Source organism: Ovis aries, chromosome 25 (genome assembly GCF_016772045.2).
Source record: "Ovis aries strain OAR_USU_Benz2616 breed Rambouillet chromosome 25, ARS-UI_Ramb_v3.0, whole genome shotgun sequence".
NCBI classification, from domain to species: domain Eukaryota; kingdom Metazoa; phylum Chordata; class Mammalia; order Artiodactyla; family Bovidae; genus Ovis; species Ovis aries.
The window spans coordinates 40,365,063-40,384,221 of record NC_056078.1 but is presented as its reverse complement, the minus strand read 5'-3'; the positions used below and the strand labels follow the sequence as shown (position 1 = coordinate 40,384,221).

The 19,159-nt window shown below is 56.6% G+C and overlaps 1 protein-coding gene across 9 annotated transcripts in view; it reads right to left on the bottom strand.

The window, feature by feature from the left end:
* Positions 1 to 19,159, bottom strand: part of LDB3 (LIM domain binding 3) — a 60,319-nt gene that overhangs the window by 31,027 nt on the left and 10,133 nt on the right. For 4 of the 9 annotated variants that reach the window (XM_027962158.2, XM_027962157.2, XM_027962161.2 and 1 more), the window contains exons 3-7: positions 18,659 to 18,810; positions 18,106 to 18,181; positions 15,719 to 16,086; positions 5,919 to 6,088; positions 5,251 to 5,287 (exon numbers count right to left, since the gene is read on the bottom strand). In XM_027962158.2, the coding sequence (XP_027817959.1) occupies positions 5,251 to 5,287; positions 5,919 to 6,088; positions 15,719 to 16,086; positions 18,106 to 18,181; positions 18,659 to 18,810 (803 nt within the window). Of the gene's footprint in view, positions 1 to 5,250; positions 5,288 to 5,918; positions 6,089 to 8,650; positions 8,666 to 10,759; positions 10,964 to 11,993; positions 12,017 to 15,718; positions 16,087 to 18,105; positions 18,182 to 18,658; positions 18,811 to 19,159 lie in introns of all 9 variants that reach the window. The other 5 variants (XM_027962160.2, XM_027962164.2, XM_027962168.2 and 2 more) reach the window with 2 other exon arrangements.

Here is a 19,159-nt window from a genome sequence, read left to right as displayed (position 1 = left end):
CAGCCAGGCACACGCGTGCACACGTATACTCACAAGGCTGCTGGCACACATATACTGGGGGCCGAGACTTCCTGCCACTTCCTGCCAGAAAGGCCTCTGCTCAGCCCGCAGCCCTCTTAGCTGAGGACATAGGACAAAGCAGGCAAGGAAGAGCCAGAAACATAGATACGGAGGGGAGATTGTGCCTGGGAAAGGCCAAAATCCTAGACTTCCAGACCAGAGGGACCACTAACATCTTCCAGAATAGAGGTGCAAGTTGGTGGCCCAGGGGCCTCATCTAGCCACAAACACAGCGTGTTCAACCTGGACAGTGTTGAAAATTCATTTAAAAAATGAACTGCTATATCCAGATCATAGAATGCTACTCGGCAATAAAAAGATATGAATGAACCACTGGTATACTCCACAACTTGGATGAGTTCCCAGAGAACTAGGAGGACTGAAAAAGCCCATTCCATAAGGCCTCGAGCTGTATGATTCCATTTACATAACGTCCTTGAAATGACAAAATTATACAAACAGAGAAAAGAACAGATTAGTCGTTGCCACAGGTTAAGGACAGGGTGTGCGCAACAGGGAGGTTGAGAGTGGTCTGAAAAAACAAGACAGGGGCATCTGAGGACGAGGGAAGTATTCTGCATTGGAGGGTATAGGTGTCAACAGCCTGGGGGGGTACTAGATTGGCAAGATGCTGCCACTGTGGGTAAAGGCTACGTAGGCTCTCTTGGTATCATTTCTTATAACCACATGCCAATCTGCAATTGTATCAAAATAAATAGTTTAACAAATGAATTGTCAGCATATAAAAATCAGAAAGATTGGCTTTAAGTCTTTAAAAGTCAAAGGATGGGGTGATGCTGGACTTACATTTCTGCATGATAACAATCCTGTGTCCCCATATGTACACCTGGCCACCTCCCCACACCTGTATTACCTGGCAGACACCCCCTCGACACCTTAAGGCCTGCAAGTGGGTCCCTGTGTAAAGGTCCTGTTTGACAAGAGGGGTCCCCCGCTCACATCTTTGAAAACCCTTGGTCCAGACTTTCCTAATACCACAAAGGAGCCAAGGTGCAGACACATCACACGAATAGCCTATAGTCACACGGAAACTCAGAGGCAGGACCATGACCTAAGTGCCAGGCATCCCTTGCTATTGCCTCTCCGAGGGCGGGGAGAAGGGGGTGAAGATGGTACAAGCCCAGGCCCTGTAATGGGGCCCGCACAGCCCTGCCTGCTGACGGCGCCAGGGGCAGCAACTATCGACCAGCACTCAGAGCCCTCCCCAGGACACAGCTGCAGCCAATTTGTCCAGCCAGGCCCGAGCCGTTATCATCAGCGTTCAGTGACACAGTCAGGGACGGTCCTAGAGAGTTGGCAAGGCTTGTGAGTCTGCTCTGCTTGGAGCTGTTGGGAGATTCACAGCCAGCCAAGAGAGGAGCAAGAAGATGGAGGAGGAGAAGAAAGGGGAAGAGACTGCAGAGTGGGTGAGGGCAAAAGGGAAAGCGGTCCCGGGAAACCCATGAGGGCTGCTCAGGTGACACCCAGGGGAACTGTTCACTGAAATCAACTTTCTGCTTAACACAGGAAGACCACGAAGAGACGCAGAGTCCTCTACTGAGGTGAGCATTAGGTAAATACAGAGACTGAACTTGTAGACAGCTGCATAGACCCAGGGGCTGGCTCAGGGGGTGGGATCTGAGCTCTAATTGCGGCACTGCAGGATGGTTGTGTCCATGTGGTGGGATCCAGATGCCTGGCAGATTCAAGCCCTGCCTAGGAAGAAACCACACTTGCCTGCACTCCCACCCCCATCAACCTGCTGAGCCATCTAGGCGCTGGAATGCGTTCCTGAGGTCAGATGGAAGGTGTGGTGACCTTTCTGGGATTATAGGCTCTGCTACTTCAGATGAAGCCTGGGGGCCACAATACTACCTGTACCCACGTGGAAACTGGCAGGAGGCTGCTATTTAAGCCCACTTGACACTTTGCTAAGGCGATGGGTCTCTCCTGGGAGAGGAACCATGTCCACAGGTGACACTCAGACTGCTCTGTGGCTCGCCCTACTTCCCCTGTAAAGACAGAGTCCCTGGAGATTAGGCCCTGGAGCCTCGGAGGAAAGCTCAAGTTCAAGTTCAAAGTGTTAGTCAGTCATGTCTGACTTTTTGCGATCCCACAGACTGTAGTCAACCAGGCTCCTCTCTCCATGGCATTCGCCAGGCAAGGGAAGACCCGGGTTTGATTCCCTGGGTCAGGAAGATCCCCTGGGGAAGGGAATGGCTACCCACTCCAGTTTCTTGCCTGGAGAATTCCACGGACAGAGGAACCTGGCAGGCTACAGTCCATGCGGTCGCAAAGAGTCAGACATGACTGAGTGTGGGTTTCCATTTCTTCCTCCAGGGGATATTCCCAGCCCAGAGACTGAATCCAGGTCTCCCACATTACAGGCAGATTCTCTACTGTCTGACCCACCAGGGAAGCCCCACTTGCTACAAGATACCAAAGACATTGCTTCAGTGCCAGGAGCCAGGGCTGAAGAGGAGAGGAGGGGAGGGCGGGGTGGGGGGCGGGGGGCTCTGAGCTGCCCTGGGACATGGTGGGGGCTGTCCCAAAGGTGGAGAAGGGACAGGTGAGGGGCCAGTGTGCAGGTCCTCCGAGATGCAGATTATACCTGTCCAGGAGGCCACCCAGTGCCCTGCCTGGTCCAGAACAACTGGCGTCCCTACCAGCTTTCCCAGCACACAGCAACAGAAAGGAAAAAGCATCCCAGCAGACATACAAGCCTAAATAGGCTGCCGCGGTGCCCAGGTTGCTGGGCCCCAGATTTAGCAAACTCAGGCCATGCTGGAATGAGCTCCCTGGAAGCAAGGTGCAATGGAGCCTTCCTGGGGAGTGCAGCCTTTGTGAGAGACTCCCAGATCCCCCACTGTGAGTCAGGCTCAACTGGGAGGGGAAGGACAGAGGCTGTGTCTACCCTCAGCCAACACGATGCATCAGCAAGGTCTGGGGGTACAGATTCCAACTTGGGAGGAGGGACGGATGCAGGTGGGGTTCAGTCCCCCAAGGGAGCAAGATCCCTGACCAGCTTGGACTCAGGGTAGGGGTAAGTGTGTTCCCTACTGCTCAGAGGGCCTCTCGGTTGAGCTTGGGGCCCCAGCTGGGACCAGTGGCCAAAGTCACTACTTTGGGCGTTAATCACAAACAGAATTGAACCACAGCACCTGTTGTACCCCCATCTCTCACTCCCCAGGCCAGAAGCTGCTTGGCATTCAGCAAAATAAAAAAGCCTACTTTCCTCCTTTGGCCATGGGGAGAAGGGGCATTTGGTGGGGTGGCTGTAAGGACAACCTTCCAGAAATTAAAGTCAGAAAAAGGGAGGACAGGAGGCTTAGGCTCCTCCAGTCCCCAACAGAGGCTTCCTGGGGGCCTCAGAGCCTGCACTGCAGGGTCCAAGACTCAGAGGGAGGGGCTGACCGCAGTGCAGAGCTGTGTGTGTGTGTGTGGGGGGGGGTGCTGCTTTCTTAGGGTGGGTCAAGGTCTGTGACTGAGGGAGGAAGCAGGAATCTCTCTTCCAGATTTCCATACAAGGCTGAGGGAGAGACTCCAAGACCTGCAGCAGAGTTCTTAAGACACCCTGCCTTCTCAAGGGATCTGAATGGAGTTTGTGGGCAGTTAGACCCCAGGGTGGGGAAAGGGCCTGGTGGGGAAAGACAACTAGGCCGAACAGGCCCCAAGAGATGCTTCTGAAAGGAGGGGAGGGGAAGGCCCTCACCGGACCACCGTGAATACTGCCTTCTGTGTTCTCACTCAATGACTTCGCAGAGCCCACAAGTATTCCAGGGAGAACACGTGAGACAAAGGTTCTCTACCCTTACTAAATGTGCAGAACTCCACCTTCTAAATGGAGTCTGTTATTGAGATGCAAGCTGAGAGTGACTGGCCCCGAAACATAAAGTAACCAGAAGCACTGAGGAGGGGTGACGGGGGGCTGGAAAGGCAGGGCAGGCCCCTCCTGGCTTCTTGATGGAAGGGACCTGGAGATTTTTGAGCAATTTGCGGTGTGTGCTGTAAAGCCCCTCCATCAGATCTTCAGTAAAGACCACACTGCTCACTGGAGTATCTCTGAGTGGCACTCAGAAGAGGAGGTGGGATAAACACAGGAATGACGTAGGAGCAGAGCTGACAGCTTAGTTATGCCTCAGATAGCTCGATACTACCTTTTGTGCTAAGTCAAACACCATCTCATTTCAGGCTCTTTACAGACACACTGCAGGCACCAACAGGTTAAGAACCATCACTGGAACCGCATGCCATTGTTAGCAGGCCGGGGAGGACCACACTTTAGGCTCAGACGCCCCAGCCAGAGAGTGGAGCAACTTCAATAGGCAGAAACAGAGGTTCAAAAAGAAAATCCACATCAACTCGAGCTGACCCCAGAGTCCCACTCTCCACGTGGTCCCGTGGCCACTACACGCTGGTTAGCAAAGATAGAAAGCTTGGCCCAGGGTGGAAAGGCACCTCTGAGCCCCAGCCCCTCACATGGAGGCCACCACGGGACGTGCCGGCCCAAGGCAGACTCTCCCAGGAAGGACATGCAGACAACACATTTGCTTCTGGAAGTGTAAGCACAGTCACACTGGGCCCCATGCCTGCCCATGGAAGGCCCGAGTGGGTTCCAGTGGGTTCCAGGGCAGTGTGCCCACCTCATGCCCAGGGCTTTGCTTCCTTGCAGCAGCTGTGGTGCTGTGAGCAGTCTGTGGGACTGATACCTCAACGTGGGTCTGGATAAGTGAGTCCAAAGGCCAGGTGCCCCAGCCCAGCATAGCCCTCCGCGTGCCAGCTAGCTTCCCAGTGCCTACCCTTCAGACTCACAGGGGACAGGCCCTGAGATGAGTGGGCAGGCCAGGCAGCCAGCCCGGTGCCTCATAGAAAGAGATGCCCTCATTCTCAACAGCCCAGCAAAGGCCAAAGCAGCCCTGCCCCTTGCCCAGGGAGAGAGCCGGGAGAGCCCAGCGTCCTTGCTCGTGCAGCCTGGGCCAGGGGGCCAGAGACTCAGCTCCAGGCACCCGCCTCACTGACCTGGGACACACACACCCCAAGCCAGCATCTGCCGGAGCCCCTCAGGGGCTGGGAGTTTTCAGATGCATTAACTTGAGGTGTTCCTTCTGTGAGTTGTGTGACCTGGGGGCTGCCCTGGAAGGGATGGGGTTAGGAGGGGCAAGGCCACAGAGCCTGAGTCCAGGCACTTACCTTGACCTTCGCAAAGCTTCTTCATCAGGGTCTTGCACTGTGGGTGGGAAGTTGCAGGTCAGGAGGAATCACATGGAACATCAGGAAAAAAAGCTACTGGAGCTTGTGGGCAGAGAACCCACCCACGACGGGACAGTTATCGCCTCCTACCTGCGACCTCTGGCAGGAAAAGGCTGCCTGCTGGGCAGAGGGCAAGCGGGAGAAGAGGGGCCTTCGAAGAAGTGGTGCAGCTGGGAGGGAGTGGCCAGAGGTGTGGCCTGTAAGGTCCTCTTTTTTAAAAAATATTTATTTTTTTTACGTATTTGGCCGCGGCAGGTCTTAGTTACAGCACGTGAGATCTAGTGTCCTGACCAGGGATCAAACCTGGGTCCCCTGCATTGGCATAGTGGAGTCCCAGCCGCTGGACCACCAGGGAAGTTCCGCTAGGCCCTCTTAAACCAATCCAGGCACTGCTGGAGTCAGGGAGCCGAGCAGAAGGCTGATGTCAACGTGCCTGCCCCAGGGGCCCAGAAAGGGCACAAGAAGCCACTATCTATCAAGTCCAGCTCATCTTCCAGGACAGGGGCCTTGACTCCCTGGCTCCTGTGGGACAATGGCGTAGGGCCCAGGACCCTCGTGGCCCTTCAAAGTCACCCCTTCCTGCCCCACCCCCGACCACCCTCCCTTACTGTATTCTGTTCCAGTCATCTGGGCCAGGATGCGGAAGGAGCGAGACTGTAGGTTGGAGGAGCGGCGAGCCCACTCGTCAGCCTCATCTTCCGGCTTGTTCTGGTTCTTAATCACAGCCTGATACACAGGAGAGGCACTGTCCACGGTGAGGTCTTTGATAGGAAGGCTCCTGCAATGCAGAGAGAGGCCGTGGGCGAGGGCAGGGCTGGAGCCTGCTCCTGGCCCCTGCACCTTCCCCACGTCACATTCCCCTGGCACCCCCCCCCACAACACCCCCCAAGCCTGTTGGCAGCCCCCCCTACTTGTCTGAGCCCACCGTTGCCTTTCCCCACTGCCATCTGAGAGCCTGCAACAAGGGCTTGGCCTGGATCCTCAGTGCTCAGGGAGGTCACAGTGAGTCAGCGAATTCCACTCATGGAGGGCCAGGAGGCTCAAACCCTCCGGTCAACACCCCCCCCCACCCCCCAGTCTATCTCCAGATACAGGTCTGAAGATACCCGCCCCCCTCAGGAGCTGGATCTCCTTGAAGGAAAGCAGAGGCAGAAGAGGGCTTCTGGAAGTAATTTTGACCTCGCTAAGCAGTTCCTGAGTTTGGGGCTGGTGAGGACAGGCTAGCTGGGGACTCAGAGGCTTCCTCAAGGTCAGTCCCCTGGCCTCCTCAAAGCTTGGGATCCAAACTGGGAGCCACCACTGTCGTGACTTCTCTGGAAGAGGACTATGGGCTCCTGCTCAGCAGAAATAAGCAAGCTCAGCGAAGATGTGGTTGGAAAAACAAGACAACTGGGCCCCAGAGGCCCAGCATCACCCAGGGATAGTGGGGTTTCTTGTCCAAGGGAGCTGGGAATGGAGCTGTGGGGAGGGTCACCAGTCCTTTGCCCCAGGGGAGCACAGCCTTTTGAGGGGGACCTGGTGACCTTCTCTGAGACTTCTATGGTCTGGCATATGGTAGGTGCTCAAAACTTAGTTGAATGAACAAATCCTTGATCAGAACCAGAAGGAACTCTAGAGCCCCTTAAGTACAAGGTCTATCAGCCCAGATCAGACTGCAGGGCAAGATACATTAAAAGTTTTGCAGATGACCACTCACCCAACCAGAGAGGGCGGGGGGCCAGGCTGCCCAGTCCACTCTCTCAGGAGTCAGGGTGGGTTCAGGAGAAGCTCAGAATAACAACAGCCTGTTTCCCCAGCCTGTGGACCTGTAGCCCAGCTCTCTCCTCTTACTGATGCTGAAACTAGGTCCAGAGAGGCCCGCTGACTAGTTCCAGGTTATGTCACGTAGGGACCCCCGTGAAGTTAAAACCAAGGCTTCCCAGCCCCCAGCTCAGCCTTCTTTCCATCAGACTCTCTGCAGCAAGAGGCTCAGGAAGGCCACTTCTGCCCGCTGGAGATCTGCACACCCCAGGTGCTCACCACCTGGAGACATGGCCCAGCCCAGACACTCCCTCTGTCTAGGCGCACACTGCCTGCTGCTATGGCTGCCTTGCCCCCAACCCCCGAGTGCTGGCTAGCTGCAAAGACGACTCCCCCAGTGCTTCCGTCATCTACCCTCTCTGCAAGGAGTTGGACAGAAGAAACGGCCTAGTCTCCCGGGATTGGTCCCCTGTGTCAGCTCAGAGTGGGCTACATGAGCAGAGGAGGAGAAAGATGACAGAAGGTAACTGACCAAGGAGGGGCGGAGCTACCCTACTTTCCTGAAGGCTTTGCCCTGGCCCAGAGAGCTACAGGTCCTGGCAGTCTGTGTTTGGGATCAGATAGGGAAACCAGCAGATCCCTAGGGGGTCCCAGGCAGGGAGGAGACTGGGAGCAGAGGAGAGGCTGGGATCTCACTGGGGAGGTCATCTCTAGCACAGGGAGGAGTCTCAAGGGGACCGGAATCAGCTGGAAGGCTTTTGCTGCTATTTCCCTGGAATGTTCCCTTGAGGGAACATATTTCCCTGTTCCTTCCATAGCTCCAAGGGCTCAAGCATGAGAGCCCCAGAAGTGAGTCCCTTAGGAGGCCCGCTGTCGGCTTCCCTTCCAAGACTCGTGGCGCTGCCGCAACAGACACTGGGAACCAGACGAAGGAAATGCTGTGCCTTTTGAGAGGCTGGGGCCCAGACATGATATATGCAGAGAGGGGACAGAACAGGCCCTGCAGTTCTAGGACCCCGGGTCGGAGGCCACTCTCTGGAGCCACTCCCAGCATGAATTTCTTAGCACCCAAAACCCTCCACAGTCACTACATCAAGGTCACCTGTGGGCATTCACTCCACTGTACACTGCCCCCAAGTCTGACTCAGGTTTCACCTCCTATGGGTGGTCCTGGCAGGGGCTGGCTCCTTCAGATCCATCTTTCATGAGGATTCTGGGGAGTGGCCTCCAAGAGGCCCCCTCATCACCCTCTCCCTGAGTAATGGCCCAATGTGGATTCTGACGTTCCGGTCTATACCGTCCCAGTGCAGACCAGAAAGCCTGGGGGGAGCCCCCACAAAGCACAGCAAGAAGAACATGAGCCCCAGCCAAGGAGGTGTCATTGCTCTGATTTCTGTGTCTGTAGTGATGTTACTTGGGGAAAACCCCCAAAGACAAGTACTTGCCTGTACAGGCCGCAGGGCATGTCATTTACCTGTGAGGTGGGTGTGAGGAAGAATGTGGACAGAGCCACGGTCCTCAGGCACATCCCACCAAACCCATACACCATCCCGCAACCAGACAGACGGACGACGGAACAAATACTGTGGGGTCTACTTACGCCAGTGGTGATGCCCTGCCAAGCAGAGGAAAGCCCAGCAGTGAGTGCGTGTCCATCATGGGAGGGCGGGGGGCGGCGCATACACAAGGGAGCAGGGTTAGGGTCAGAAATGAGTTATGGGAGCGGGTGGATAGAGGAGGAAGAGAGAGAGACAAAAAGAAAACTGTCAGTGAGGAAGGAATCATGGAAATTAACAGCAGAAATGGAACACCTTATGGCAGACAGGGGCACCACGGCAGCATCAACCCAGCAGGGCTGAGTTAGAAGGAAAAGGGAGTGTGTCGCTTCCCAGGTTCGCAAGGGAAAGGAAAAGGATGGGAGGGAAGGTGGTAGGAAGGAGAAGCCTAGATTAGATCAATGGTGCATCACGTTAAAAAAAATTACATCACGGCCATCCTAGAGGTAAAACCAAATGAGAGCAGTCTTTTCCCAAGGTGCAGAAAACATAAAATCAGTGAGCAGCAGTTCTTTGCTCATCTTCCACTGTGCTTCCCTTTGGCGAATATCACCATATTAAGATCACACTGAGGACGCACACGGCAAGCAAATATTAACAGGAAATCCCTGTTCACTCTTTGGCTTAATCAGTCAGACTTGTTTTCCGGGGCACCCATGAGCTAATGGTTGCATTTTTAAACTTCCATGATCATATTTTCTGCTTTGAAAGATGGGGTTAGATAAGTCAGCACTACCCAGAGAGTTCCACAAAGAACTAAAGCCCTGAGCCCGTGGGGTTTGAGACTCACTGCTCCAGGGAAGGCAATGGCAACCCACTCCAGTACTCGTGCCTGGAAAATCCCATGGACGGAGGAGCCTGGTGGGCTGCCGTCTACGGAGTCGCACAGAGTCGGACACGACTGAAGCGACTTAGCAGCAGCAGCAGCAGCAGCAGCTCCAGGGAAAGCAACCTCCGCCCCCTGGTGGCCCAAAGGAAGTACTGCGTGCCTGAGAGAGCCAGGCTCCCTCACATCAGGAGAGCCAGGAAGACCGCACCATTTTCCATCCATTGGCTTCTGGAGGCTGCACCTTAAACCTGCACACACGTCATGGCCACGAGGACTGGGCTCTGCACAGGCCAAACACTACTGGAGTTATCCGGGACTTCATAACGCCTCTATCCCTCTCACAACATCTGGTTTTCCTAGCTTTGGAAAAAAAAGTGCAATCATTTTAAGATTTCTTGCCTTGAGCTGCTGCAGATCTTGACTCAGGGATAACATGTTACCCAAAGAGATAATCAGTTTTGAAAGTCAACACTAATGGTGTTCCCAAGTAGGATACAGTATGGGTTCTGCATGTGTATGTGTAAGGAAGAAGGAAATAACAGAGAGAGAAAAAGAGAGACAGAGAGAGGCAAACACAGAAAGAAATGCAAAGAAAGAGACTGAGATAAAAGAGACAGATTCAGGAAGACGGAGTGAGGTCCCCACTAAACTTTGCACTATTACCAGTTTCATCCACAAATGATTTTTAGCCAACTCTTTCCCTACTCAGCCCTTCAAGTTCCTCAACCACTGCTAACAAGCAAATTCAGGAACCAAGGATGTCCTAAGTCCCACCAACCTGAGCCTGGGCTTCCCTGGGGCAAACAGGAGGAGGCAGGTGCTGGGTGCTCCCCAGGCTCTGTGGCAGGGCTGACTGCCAGCAACACAGTGGGTGACTGGTCTGGAGGCCCCTTCCCAAACAAGAAACCCAGTCATGTATTTGAGAAGAAAGCGGCGACTTCCCCTCAAAGAACGGCTTAGCTGTGCGAACCAGGGGTATCCAGAATGTGACCCCCGGTTAACAAGATTCCAGAAGTCTCCTAAGCCAGCCCCCTCCGGGAGCCTGGGAAAGCGCAGAGGCTGTGTGAAGCGCTTGGAGGAACCACCGCCTGCTGCGTTTCTCTACCCTTCTCCTAAAGTTGACCGTGAAACTGACTCTGAAGAGAGAACACCGCGTTCTGTCTGAAAGGCCCGGTCAAGGCTGGCTCTCTTCCAAGGGCTGTGCCCTGGGAAGCTCAAGGCGGCAGAGGAAGACTGGTCCCGATGGCGCCCAGCGGCCGGGTGCCCTCCGCGGTGCTGGAGCGGCGGAGTCGGCGAGCGCCCGAGGAGGAGGGGAGGCGCTTACCCGCTGAAGTCACTGCCCTGGGCCTGCGCCTGCCCGGCGATGGCGTCCATGATGGCGTCCTGGGAATACATGCTGATGGGCGTGTTGTACTGCGCGTGGATGATGGTGGCCTTGCCGCCCAGCCCCTTCACCTCGATGGGCTTGTGGGTCGACAGGGCCGAGTCCTTCAGGGCGCTGGGGTTGAAGCGTTCCTGGTAGTCGGCGCTGGGGGAGTATAGGGGAGGGGAGCGAGGGAGAGAGGTGCAGGGAGAGAAGGGCGACAGGTGGGGTTACCCCGGTGAAGGTGAAGGCTGGTGGTGGAGGATGTGGAGAGAGATCTCCCTAAGCCTGCCTAGGCAAGTTCCTCAGATCCACTCGCACTGGCTGGGTCTGGTCAGGAAGATCCTCACCCTCCCCAGAGCCCTTTGCAGAAGGTGTTTCTTGCCCGTCTGCACTTTCCCAGATCACTGGAGGCCCCCACTAAGGCTGAGCTGGGGGGCATGGAAAGATCTCTCACCATACCCCCAGGGAAACAGACTGCAGAGGGTAGCGGGTGGGGATTGGGATTAGGGGACAAGAGCTGGGTCACGAGTCAAAGGCAGCAGCAGCTGAAGCAGAGTCCGGAACACCCCAAAGGCAAAAACCAGCCCCACTGGGCACCCAGGGGGATTCTGAGCTTGGATCCTCCACGAAGGGGCTCGTCCTGGGTCCCCTGGGCTCTGCTCCTTCAGACTCTTCGGGGTGTGTGCTTCTTCCTCGGAGCAGGGCTTGGGTGCTCAGGGCCCCCAGGGCCAACTTGCTGGGCAGCCCACCAGGTTCTACCCATCAAGACTTTTCCCTTCAAAACGTTAAGCGCGCTCCGCAGACAAGGACAAGGTCAAGCACAGCCCTTCTGAGGGATCCGGCCAGGCTGGAAATGTCTTCAGGCTCACCTGGAACCAGCATCAGCACACACTCCACCCAGCAGCCCACCAGAGCCAACCTGCCTTCTTAAGCAGCTGCAGCGACTAATTGGGAACACAATGGCCCCAGGCATCCGGCGGAGCCGCAGCACCCCTCCCCAACGCCTCCACTTCATCCTCGCAGCTTCGCACACATGCGGCCTCGCTCAGGGACACGAATGCACCCTCACTCACGCATGCACATACATGTACACATGCTGACACAGGCACACGCTGTTGAGACCCCCCAGACACGCGGGCACATGCTGGGATATGCAGGCAAGCGCACACACGTGCTTTCCTTTGATACTAACTTGGCTGGAGAGTTGGCTACCACCTGGGGAGGAGAGAAAGAGCAAAGAAGACAGGACTATCAGAGTGAGGCTCCTGCCAGAGGGTTTGAGCATAAGGACGTAGGGATGGGCCTCAAACTGGCCATTGTGGAGGCGGAGTCAGCTCAGACAGGCACTAGGTGAAGAGAGCGCAGAGAGAGGAGTGGGCAAAGCTCAGAGTCTGGATCATAGCCTTTCAGTTTGGGTCAGAGATGCCAACTGCAGCGTAGGTCCACAGTGCCTAAAGCTATGCCTAGGAGAAGGGTTTCTTTGGTCCATCTTCACGGGTGCTCATTTACCATGTGCATGAATCTCCCACACACAACCTGGCTCTAGACCCTGGGGAGGAAGCCAAAGATGGAGACAGGACCAGCTCTGGCTGCTACAGGAATGGCCAGGGTCCCAGGTGGCTCCTGGCCAGCCCCGCACAGCCGCTCTAGACTGGTCCTTGTTGAATGAGGGGTGGCTCTGGGAGTGCTGCCCCCTGAACAAGAGCTGCCGTGGTGCTGGGGTGTGTACAGTGGGGTTTCTCGCAGCCCTGGGAACATGTTCTCCTTCCCAGAGGAGGGGCAGGCAGCTCTGGACCCACCTCCTGGCCACAGTAGTAAGGGATCTGTGCGGTTTCCAGTAACCACCCATGAAAGCCTGTGGATGGGCAATGGTGCAGGATGGAGGAGCGGGGTAGCCTGGGCCCTGGCGTTTTGCAGGAAGGCCCCCATCCAAGACAGCCCAGCTTGGACACTACAAGCAGGACCCCACCCTCACTCTTATCTAAGGGCCAGCCTCCTGGAGCTTCTCTCCTTGAAGGAGGCTTTGCCTGCCTTCTGTTTCTTTAGATGCAAATTCCTTGCAGTGAGAGACGCTGAGGGGAGAAGAATGCAGAAAGTGGTGTCCCTGCCCCCACACTCTGCCACCACTCTGGACTCTGGCTGGGAGAGCCTGGGCTTCCGTTGGCCTGGCCTGGCCTGGCCTGGTCCTCTCTTGGCCAGGATCCTGGGGATCCAGACCAAAGTCAGGGAGATCCCCCAGTCCCAGGCTCAACCCTGTCTCTGATAAAATTCCCTCTGAGATCTCCCAGGCTCAAAATAGCTGCCGGTGGAGCTATATTAGGAAAGGGCCAGCACAGATCTCCCGTTCCTTCTCCATTTTTGGCCAGTGCTGACAGCTGCAGGGTCAGCTCTTGCCCTGACCAGCCCAGTGTCCCCTGTAGAGGGCAGTGTTGGCCTCAGGGGAGGCTTCTGCCCTTCCTGGCCCATGTAGCCAGTTCCTTATTTAGCCCCCCTGCTTAACTTTCGCCTGAGAACCTGAAGGCTGGGATCCCCGCAGCAGACATAGCTCAGAGAGGAGTACCCAGGTCTTGGGAGAATGAGCCAAAGCTATAAGGCCGCCCTGGGGAAGGGGGCCCTTGCATCTACTGGCCTGAGGGACACTGTTCTTCATTTCCAGCCCCAGAGATGAGGAGGCGGAGGGGCTGCAGGCCCCGCTGTCCTTGCACCCACTCTCTTCCTCTCCATTCCTCCTAAGGGGATACAAGTTGCCAAGGAATCACCTTGCAAGTTGCCCAGAGAGTAAGAGAAGGAGCTTCCTTGTGGAGCCAGACAGGATAGGATTCAGATCCTGACCTTTCCTCTTCCCGGTGCTGTGACTCTGAACAAGGAACTTACCTTTCTTAGCCTCCGTCTCCTTATTCATAAGACTGAGAGGGTGGTGCCCACCGCAGAATGAACAGAATCCTGAATGTAAAACCCTCAGCATGGGTTAAGAATGCAGTGAAAAGACATAGGGCTTAGCATTTGCCAACCCTGTCTCCCGTGAGCAGTTAGACACAGCAACGAGTGTTGGCCTCGGCCCTTGGCTACCCCTGGTCAGAGGCTCCAACCGTCCTGCTGGGGCCATAGCATCAGCTTTTGCTTTAACTGAGGCATGCACCACACTCCCTCGCTAGCCCATTTTTTCTTCGAAGAAACTCTTGTGCCCTCCTGCTCTGAGTGTCAAGCGATAATTTGATGGTTGTCAGGTTCTGAGAAGCCTTTGCACCAATGTGAGGGCACCTTGGGGGTCATGAGAAGCAGGAGTGGGGCAGGCAGGCAGGTTCTGTCTCCACGTGGGGAGAAGTCAGGCCGACCTGAGTGCCCGTCCTGTCCGCCACTCAATAGCCGTGTGACCTTGGGCAGATGACTTGCCCTCTCTGGGCTTCTACTTCCCATTATCAAATGAGGGAATGATGCCCTCCTCGGAAGTCGCTGAGAGAGCTGTTAGACAAAGCATGTGGACTGTTAATCAGCCCCCAACCTCCATGGATGGTTCAGTGAGTGGAGACCTTACCATCACTGCAGGTGGGCAGTGGAGGCTTAGATCCACTGGAGCCTGACCTCCCTGCTGGGGGCTAGTCCCAAAGAGGGCCAGGAAGACCTACCAGCCTTCTCAAGGCAGGAGAAGGGCACCACTTCTACTCGTCTTTCCCTCAGCTTCCTAGCAGAAGCCCCTTACTAGAAAAGGCCTGGGGTTCGAAGGCTTTGCCACCTTGGTCCAGGGAAGCCAGGATCCAAGTGCTCAGACTATTGATCGCCCAGCTTCACTCGGAAGCCCAGAAAGAGCTCGGGGCTCTGGGGAAGCTGGAGATCCCCAGGGAAGGAGCAAGCGGGTGGAGTACAGGTACCGTCTACAGCAAGGTCACAGGAAGGGTGTGGGCTTGGATCAAACTGACCCAGATTGCCATGCTGACTCATCAGTCACCTGCTGCGTGACTCCAGGCAGTGATGCCAGGTAGCATGTAGAGAGCGTGCACCACACACGTATTGTCTCCTTCAGTCCTCCCCATAGTCTAGGTGTATGAACAGTCCCATGAACGAGCCCTGAACCCCTAACCACTGGGCCGTATGCCTCGACTCGGCCTGCTCTGCCTCCAGCCCAGGGATGATGACACCAATTGCATGGGGTCATGGGAGAAATTATGAGATAACTAATGTGCCGGGCTTGGCAGCTAATGCATGCTCTGCTTGGCAGCTCCCTTCCCTCAACCTCTCCACAGTGCCCACTCAGCTCTAGGGTTTTTAATTCCTGTGCTCCAAGAGTCCCATCAGCTAGACCTTGGGGGCCAGGGGGCGGCATGCTGCTCTCCTGCATGGCTCATTTCTCCTCAGAGTCCTGCTCCCTTGCTTCCCCACCCTAGTCAGAGTTGTTCCTGCCAACCACTCCCCTCACCCCACTGCCCAATCTCTCTGTACCCAGCTCAGGTGCTCCTCCTCCAGGCAGCCTTCCCAGACCACTACCAGACCTAGAAAACGTGCCCTCCCAACCCCCAGGGCTCCCAGAAGGGTGGGATCAGTGCACCCCCTGGCCGCAGAGTTCTTGGAGGTATTAGGACAGGATCTGTCCTGTCGTGGTGGGTGACCTGATGTCGAAGTTTGGGGAGTCCGAGGCTGTTGCATTCAGGCCTAGCTCAGCTGCTTAGTAGTTGGACAGCTGGACCGTAACCTTCTCTGAGCCTCAGTTTCCCTCTCTGCAAAATCTGACACACACGCTGGCTTGTGTCAAGTAATGAGGGCAAGTGTCGATAGGCTGATTACTTTCAGGTGCTGCCCCTGGGGCTTGGAGCTGGCCGCCATGGGACCAGTCCCCCACTCCAACCTGATCAGGCCTCTATGAGCACTGAGGACCCAGGTGGCCCCTGACCACCAGCGGAGAGCTGTGCGCCCGTTACCTACCCTCCTAGGAGTCCAGCACCTGAGGCCTTCCCTCGGCGGCTCATCTGATACATCTGAGCCATCTCCCTCAGGGTCTCTGCCGAGTAGAGGCCAATGGGGTTGTTATACTGCCTTGGCTGGCTTGAGCCCAGCGGGGCTTTCGGGCTGAGTGAGTCCAGGGCCCCCTCCAGGCTGATCTTGGCCCCGGGGCTGCCCCGGGGCGGGCCAGGGTCAGAGGCCTCCGTGTGTGAGGAGAAGACGGAGGTCTGAGAGAAGGAAGAGCTAAAGGTCTGCCCGAGCTCCAGGGTGCCTGGGGTGCCCGGGCCGGCCCTCGCCTCGGGGTGGGGGCTGGGTGCTGCCAGGCTGCTGTTCGTGTCCAGAGCAGGGTCCTGGCCCAGGGCAGCGCCATGCAGGGGAGAGAGAAAAGAGCAGTTAGAGGCCACGGCCGCCCCAGCACTTCCGCGTGGACCTGAAATAGAGGGGTTAGTGCCAGCGCCCAGCCCACCACCTGAGCCTGCAGCCCTGCACTGAGTTCGGGGTGGGGAGACGGCCCGGACACCTGGAAAAGAAGAGTTTTCTCAAGAAAAAACCGGGGTGAGGCATCTGGCTCCTGGCCCTGATGCTATCGTCAAACTAGACTAAATGCAAAGCCCACACAGAAAGCTAGGCCAAGCCAGCCTGCCTGTGGGACTTGAAGTAAGGGGGGTGTGGTCTCAGGGAACTGGGGGGAGACCCCTCTATCCTACCTCTGTTCCCCTTCCCCTGTAGGAGGACACTGGTGAGCACAGCCCTGCCTCCTGCTCTGCTGCAATGCTGCAGGTGGCCAGTGGGACAAGCCTCCTGGGCTGGGGGTGAACACGCAGGGCAGACGTGCAGGGGGAAACTGCGGGAGGAGCGGGGCTGACATCTGGTTCCCTCTGTCTGCCTCTGCAGCTTCTCCCGAGAAGCGCTCTGCCCACTTCCTCAATCTGTCTCCCACCCTAGACCCCCGTTATCCTCTTCTTTTTCCTCTTCTCCCCACCCCGCCTATCACCCACTCTGCCCTGGTGGACTGACAGGATCAGCATGAGGTCATTCAGGGGGGTGGGTGGAGAGTGGTGGGAGTGTGTGGTCCCGTAGCCCTGGTGGGCTGGGCCTCCTGTGCTCTCAGTCCCTCAGGACTGAGCTGCTTAGAGGGAGCCAGGAAGGGGCCTGGGGCGGGCGGGTGATGGGTGCCTGCTGCTGTGCCTGCCTCTGGGCCTCACCAGCATTCCTGAGTGCAATACGTGTGTGTGTGCCAAGCAGCTTCAGTCATGTCCGACTCTGTGACCCCATGGAATGTAGCCCACCAGGCTCCTCTGTCCGTGGGATTCTCCAGGCAAGAATACTGGAGTGGGCTGCCAACTCCTTCTCCAGGGGATCTTCCCAACCCAGGGATCAAACCCACATCTCTTGTCTCCTGCGGGAGACAAGGCAGGCAGGCTCTTCGCCTCTGGCACCACCGGGAAGCCCTTGAGTGCAGTGCACGCTTAGCCGCTCAGCCATGTCCAGCTCTTTGCGACCCTGTGGACTGCAGCCTGCCAGGCACCCCGAGTGCAAAAGTAGCTCACAGTGAAAGTGGTTCCGCTGTCTCTGCCTCTTTGCGACTCCATGGACTTCACAGTCCGTAGAATTCTCCAGGCCAGAGTACTAGAGTGGGTAGCCTTTCCCTTCTCCAGGGGATCTTTCCAATCCAGGGATCAAACCCAGATCTCCCGCGTGGCAGGCGGATTCTTTACCGGCTGAGCCACAAGGAAAGCCCAAGAATCCTGGAGTGGGTAACCTGTCCCTTCTGGGGATCTTCCTGATCCAGGAATCAAACTGGGGTCTCCTGCACTGCAGGCAGATTCTTTACCAGCTGAGCTATGAAGGAAGCCAAGGGGCAGGCAACTGGGAGGAGAAAGGAAGACTGGAGGGAGAGTGCCTGTGGCTAAGGAGAAACCCTGAGGGGCGGTAGACCACCCACGGCTGAGAGCTTCCCCCCCCCACCGGAGTGACTGATTCAAACTGGGCCTTGGCGTTCGTGCCAGAGTCAGCCCCCTGCTAGTGCCCTCAGGAGCATGAGGATCAGAGCCTTCTGGACACTTGTCCCGACTTGACTTGTCTCTTCCCTGAAAACACTATGGACTAAGTCGATTTCCCATCAGCCCAACCGTGAGGCCCAGATATTGGCTAAGCACCCAGGTGGAGGCCCCTACATGTCACGAAATCAGCATTTCGTCCAAGCTCGAACGCATCTCTCCAGGGGCCTGCCCCAGCTCTGCCCCTGGCATTGCTGACTCCACCACTCTGCTTGAGTGGGACCAGCAGAAGTTCAGGTAGGCAGGCCAGGGCTGCACTCCAGGAACCATGGCTGAAAGTGGAGCCTGCCACCCACAGCCAGCACCTACCTTCTGGTGGGGGATCACTGGCAGAGGGGACTGGATCGGGGGTGCTGCCGTGGAGATGGGAATGGGACGCTTCGACCTGGAAAAGCCAGAAATAGGAGCAGGTGAAGACAGTTGTTCTCGGGGCCCAGACACCCACCTGGGCAGGGTTGGCGAGGGGAGAACATCTGAAACCTAGGGAAACGGGGCATCCCCTGGGCCTGACCAGCAGGGAGAAGTCACGTCTCTTGGGTACTTAGCAGCCATGGGCCTCTGCTAGGTCCCAGGGAGGCTGCCTGTGCACAGAAAAAACAGGAAGACCCTGGCCTCCAGGCCCAGCTGCCCACACCCTGGCAGCACCGTGCCCTACTCTGTCTGAGCTCCTCTGCAAAGTGAGGCACAGACCTGGAGGTGCTTGATGCCTTGGGCCTGTCCTCACTCTGGCTCAGGGACTGTCCTCACTTCGCAGTGCAGTCTGGTAGCACAAGCTTTGGCCCATGCTGGACAGCTCCTCTCCCCGGGAAGCCTGGAGCCCACGCCCAGCCTCTGCCCCCGCCTCTGGAAAGCGCCCACCTACTTCTGCAGGGTGAGACTCAGGTTGTAGCTGGCAGACTTGATCTTGTTCTGGGCCTCCAGGTGGGTCATGGTGTCTGTGTTGACGCCGTCAATGGCCACCACAAGGTCACCCTGGCTGAGCTGGGACTGCGCAGCCTTGCTGCCCGGTGTGATCTGAGAGGATAGCAAATGGAGGGTAAGTGAAGGGTGGCCTGAGGATGGGACAGTCCTCAGAGAAGAACCACCAGGGAATCATCCAGGAGAGGCTGGCCATTTTGTCTTTCATTCACGGTAGCCACCAAGCATGCTTCCTCTTCTTGCTGCAAAACTGGCATGTTTCTTGGTGCTTTGTATCTGAGCGTGGTCATGAGACTAGCTCTGGCTGGGGGAATGTAGGTTAAAGCAATGCACATCGCTTCCAGGCCTGCCCCTAGCAGTCGTCTTGCCATCCTCCATTCTCCCTGCTTGTCAGCTGACTGGATATACAGGACCTGGAGGAGACCAGTCAAGCCGCTGACTGAAA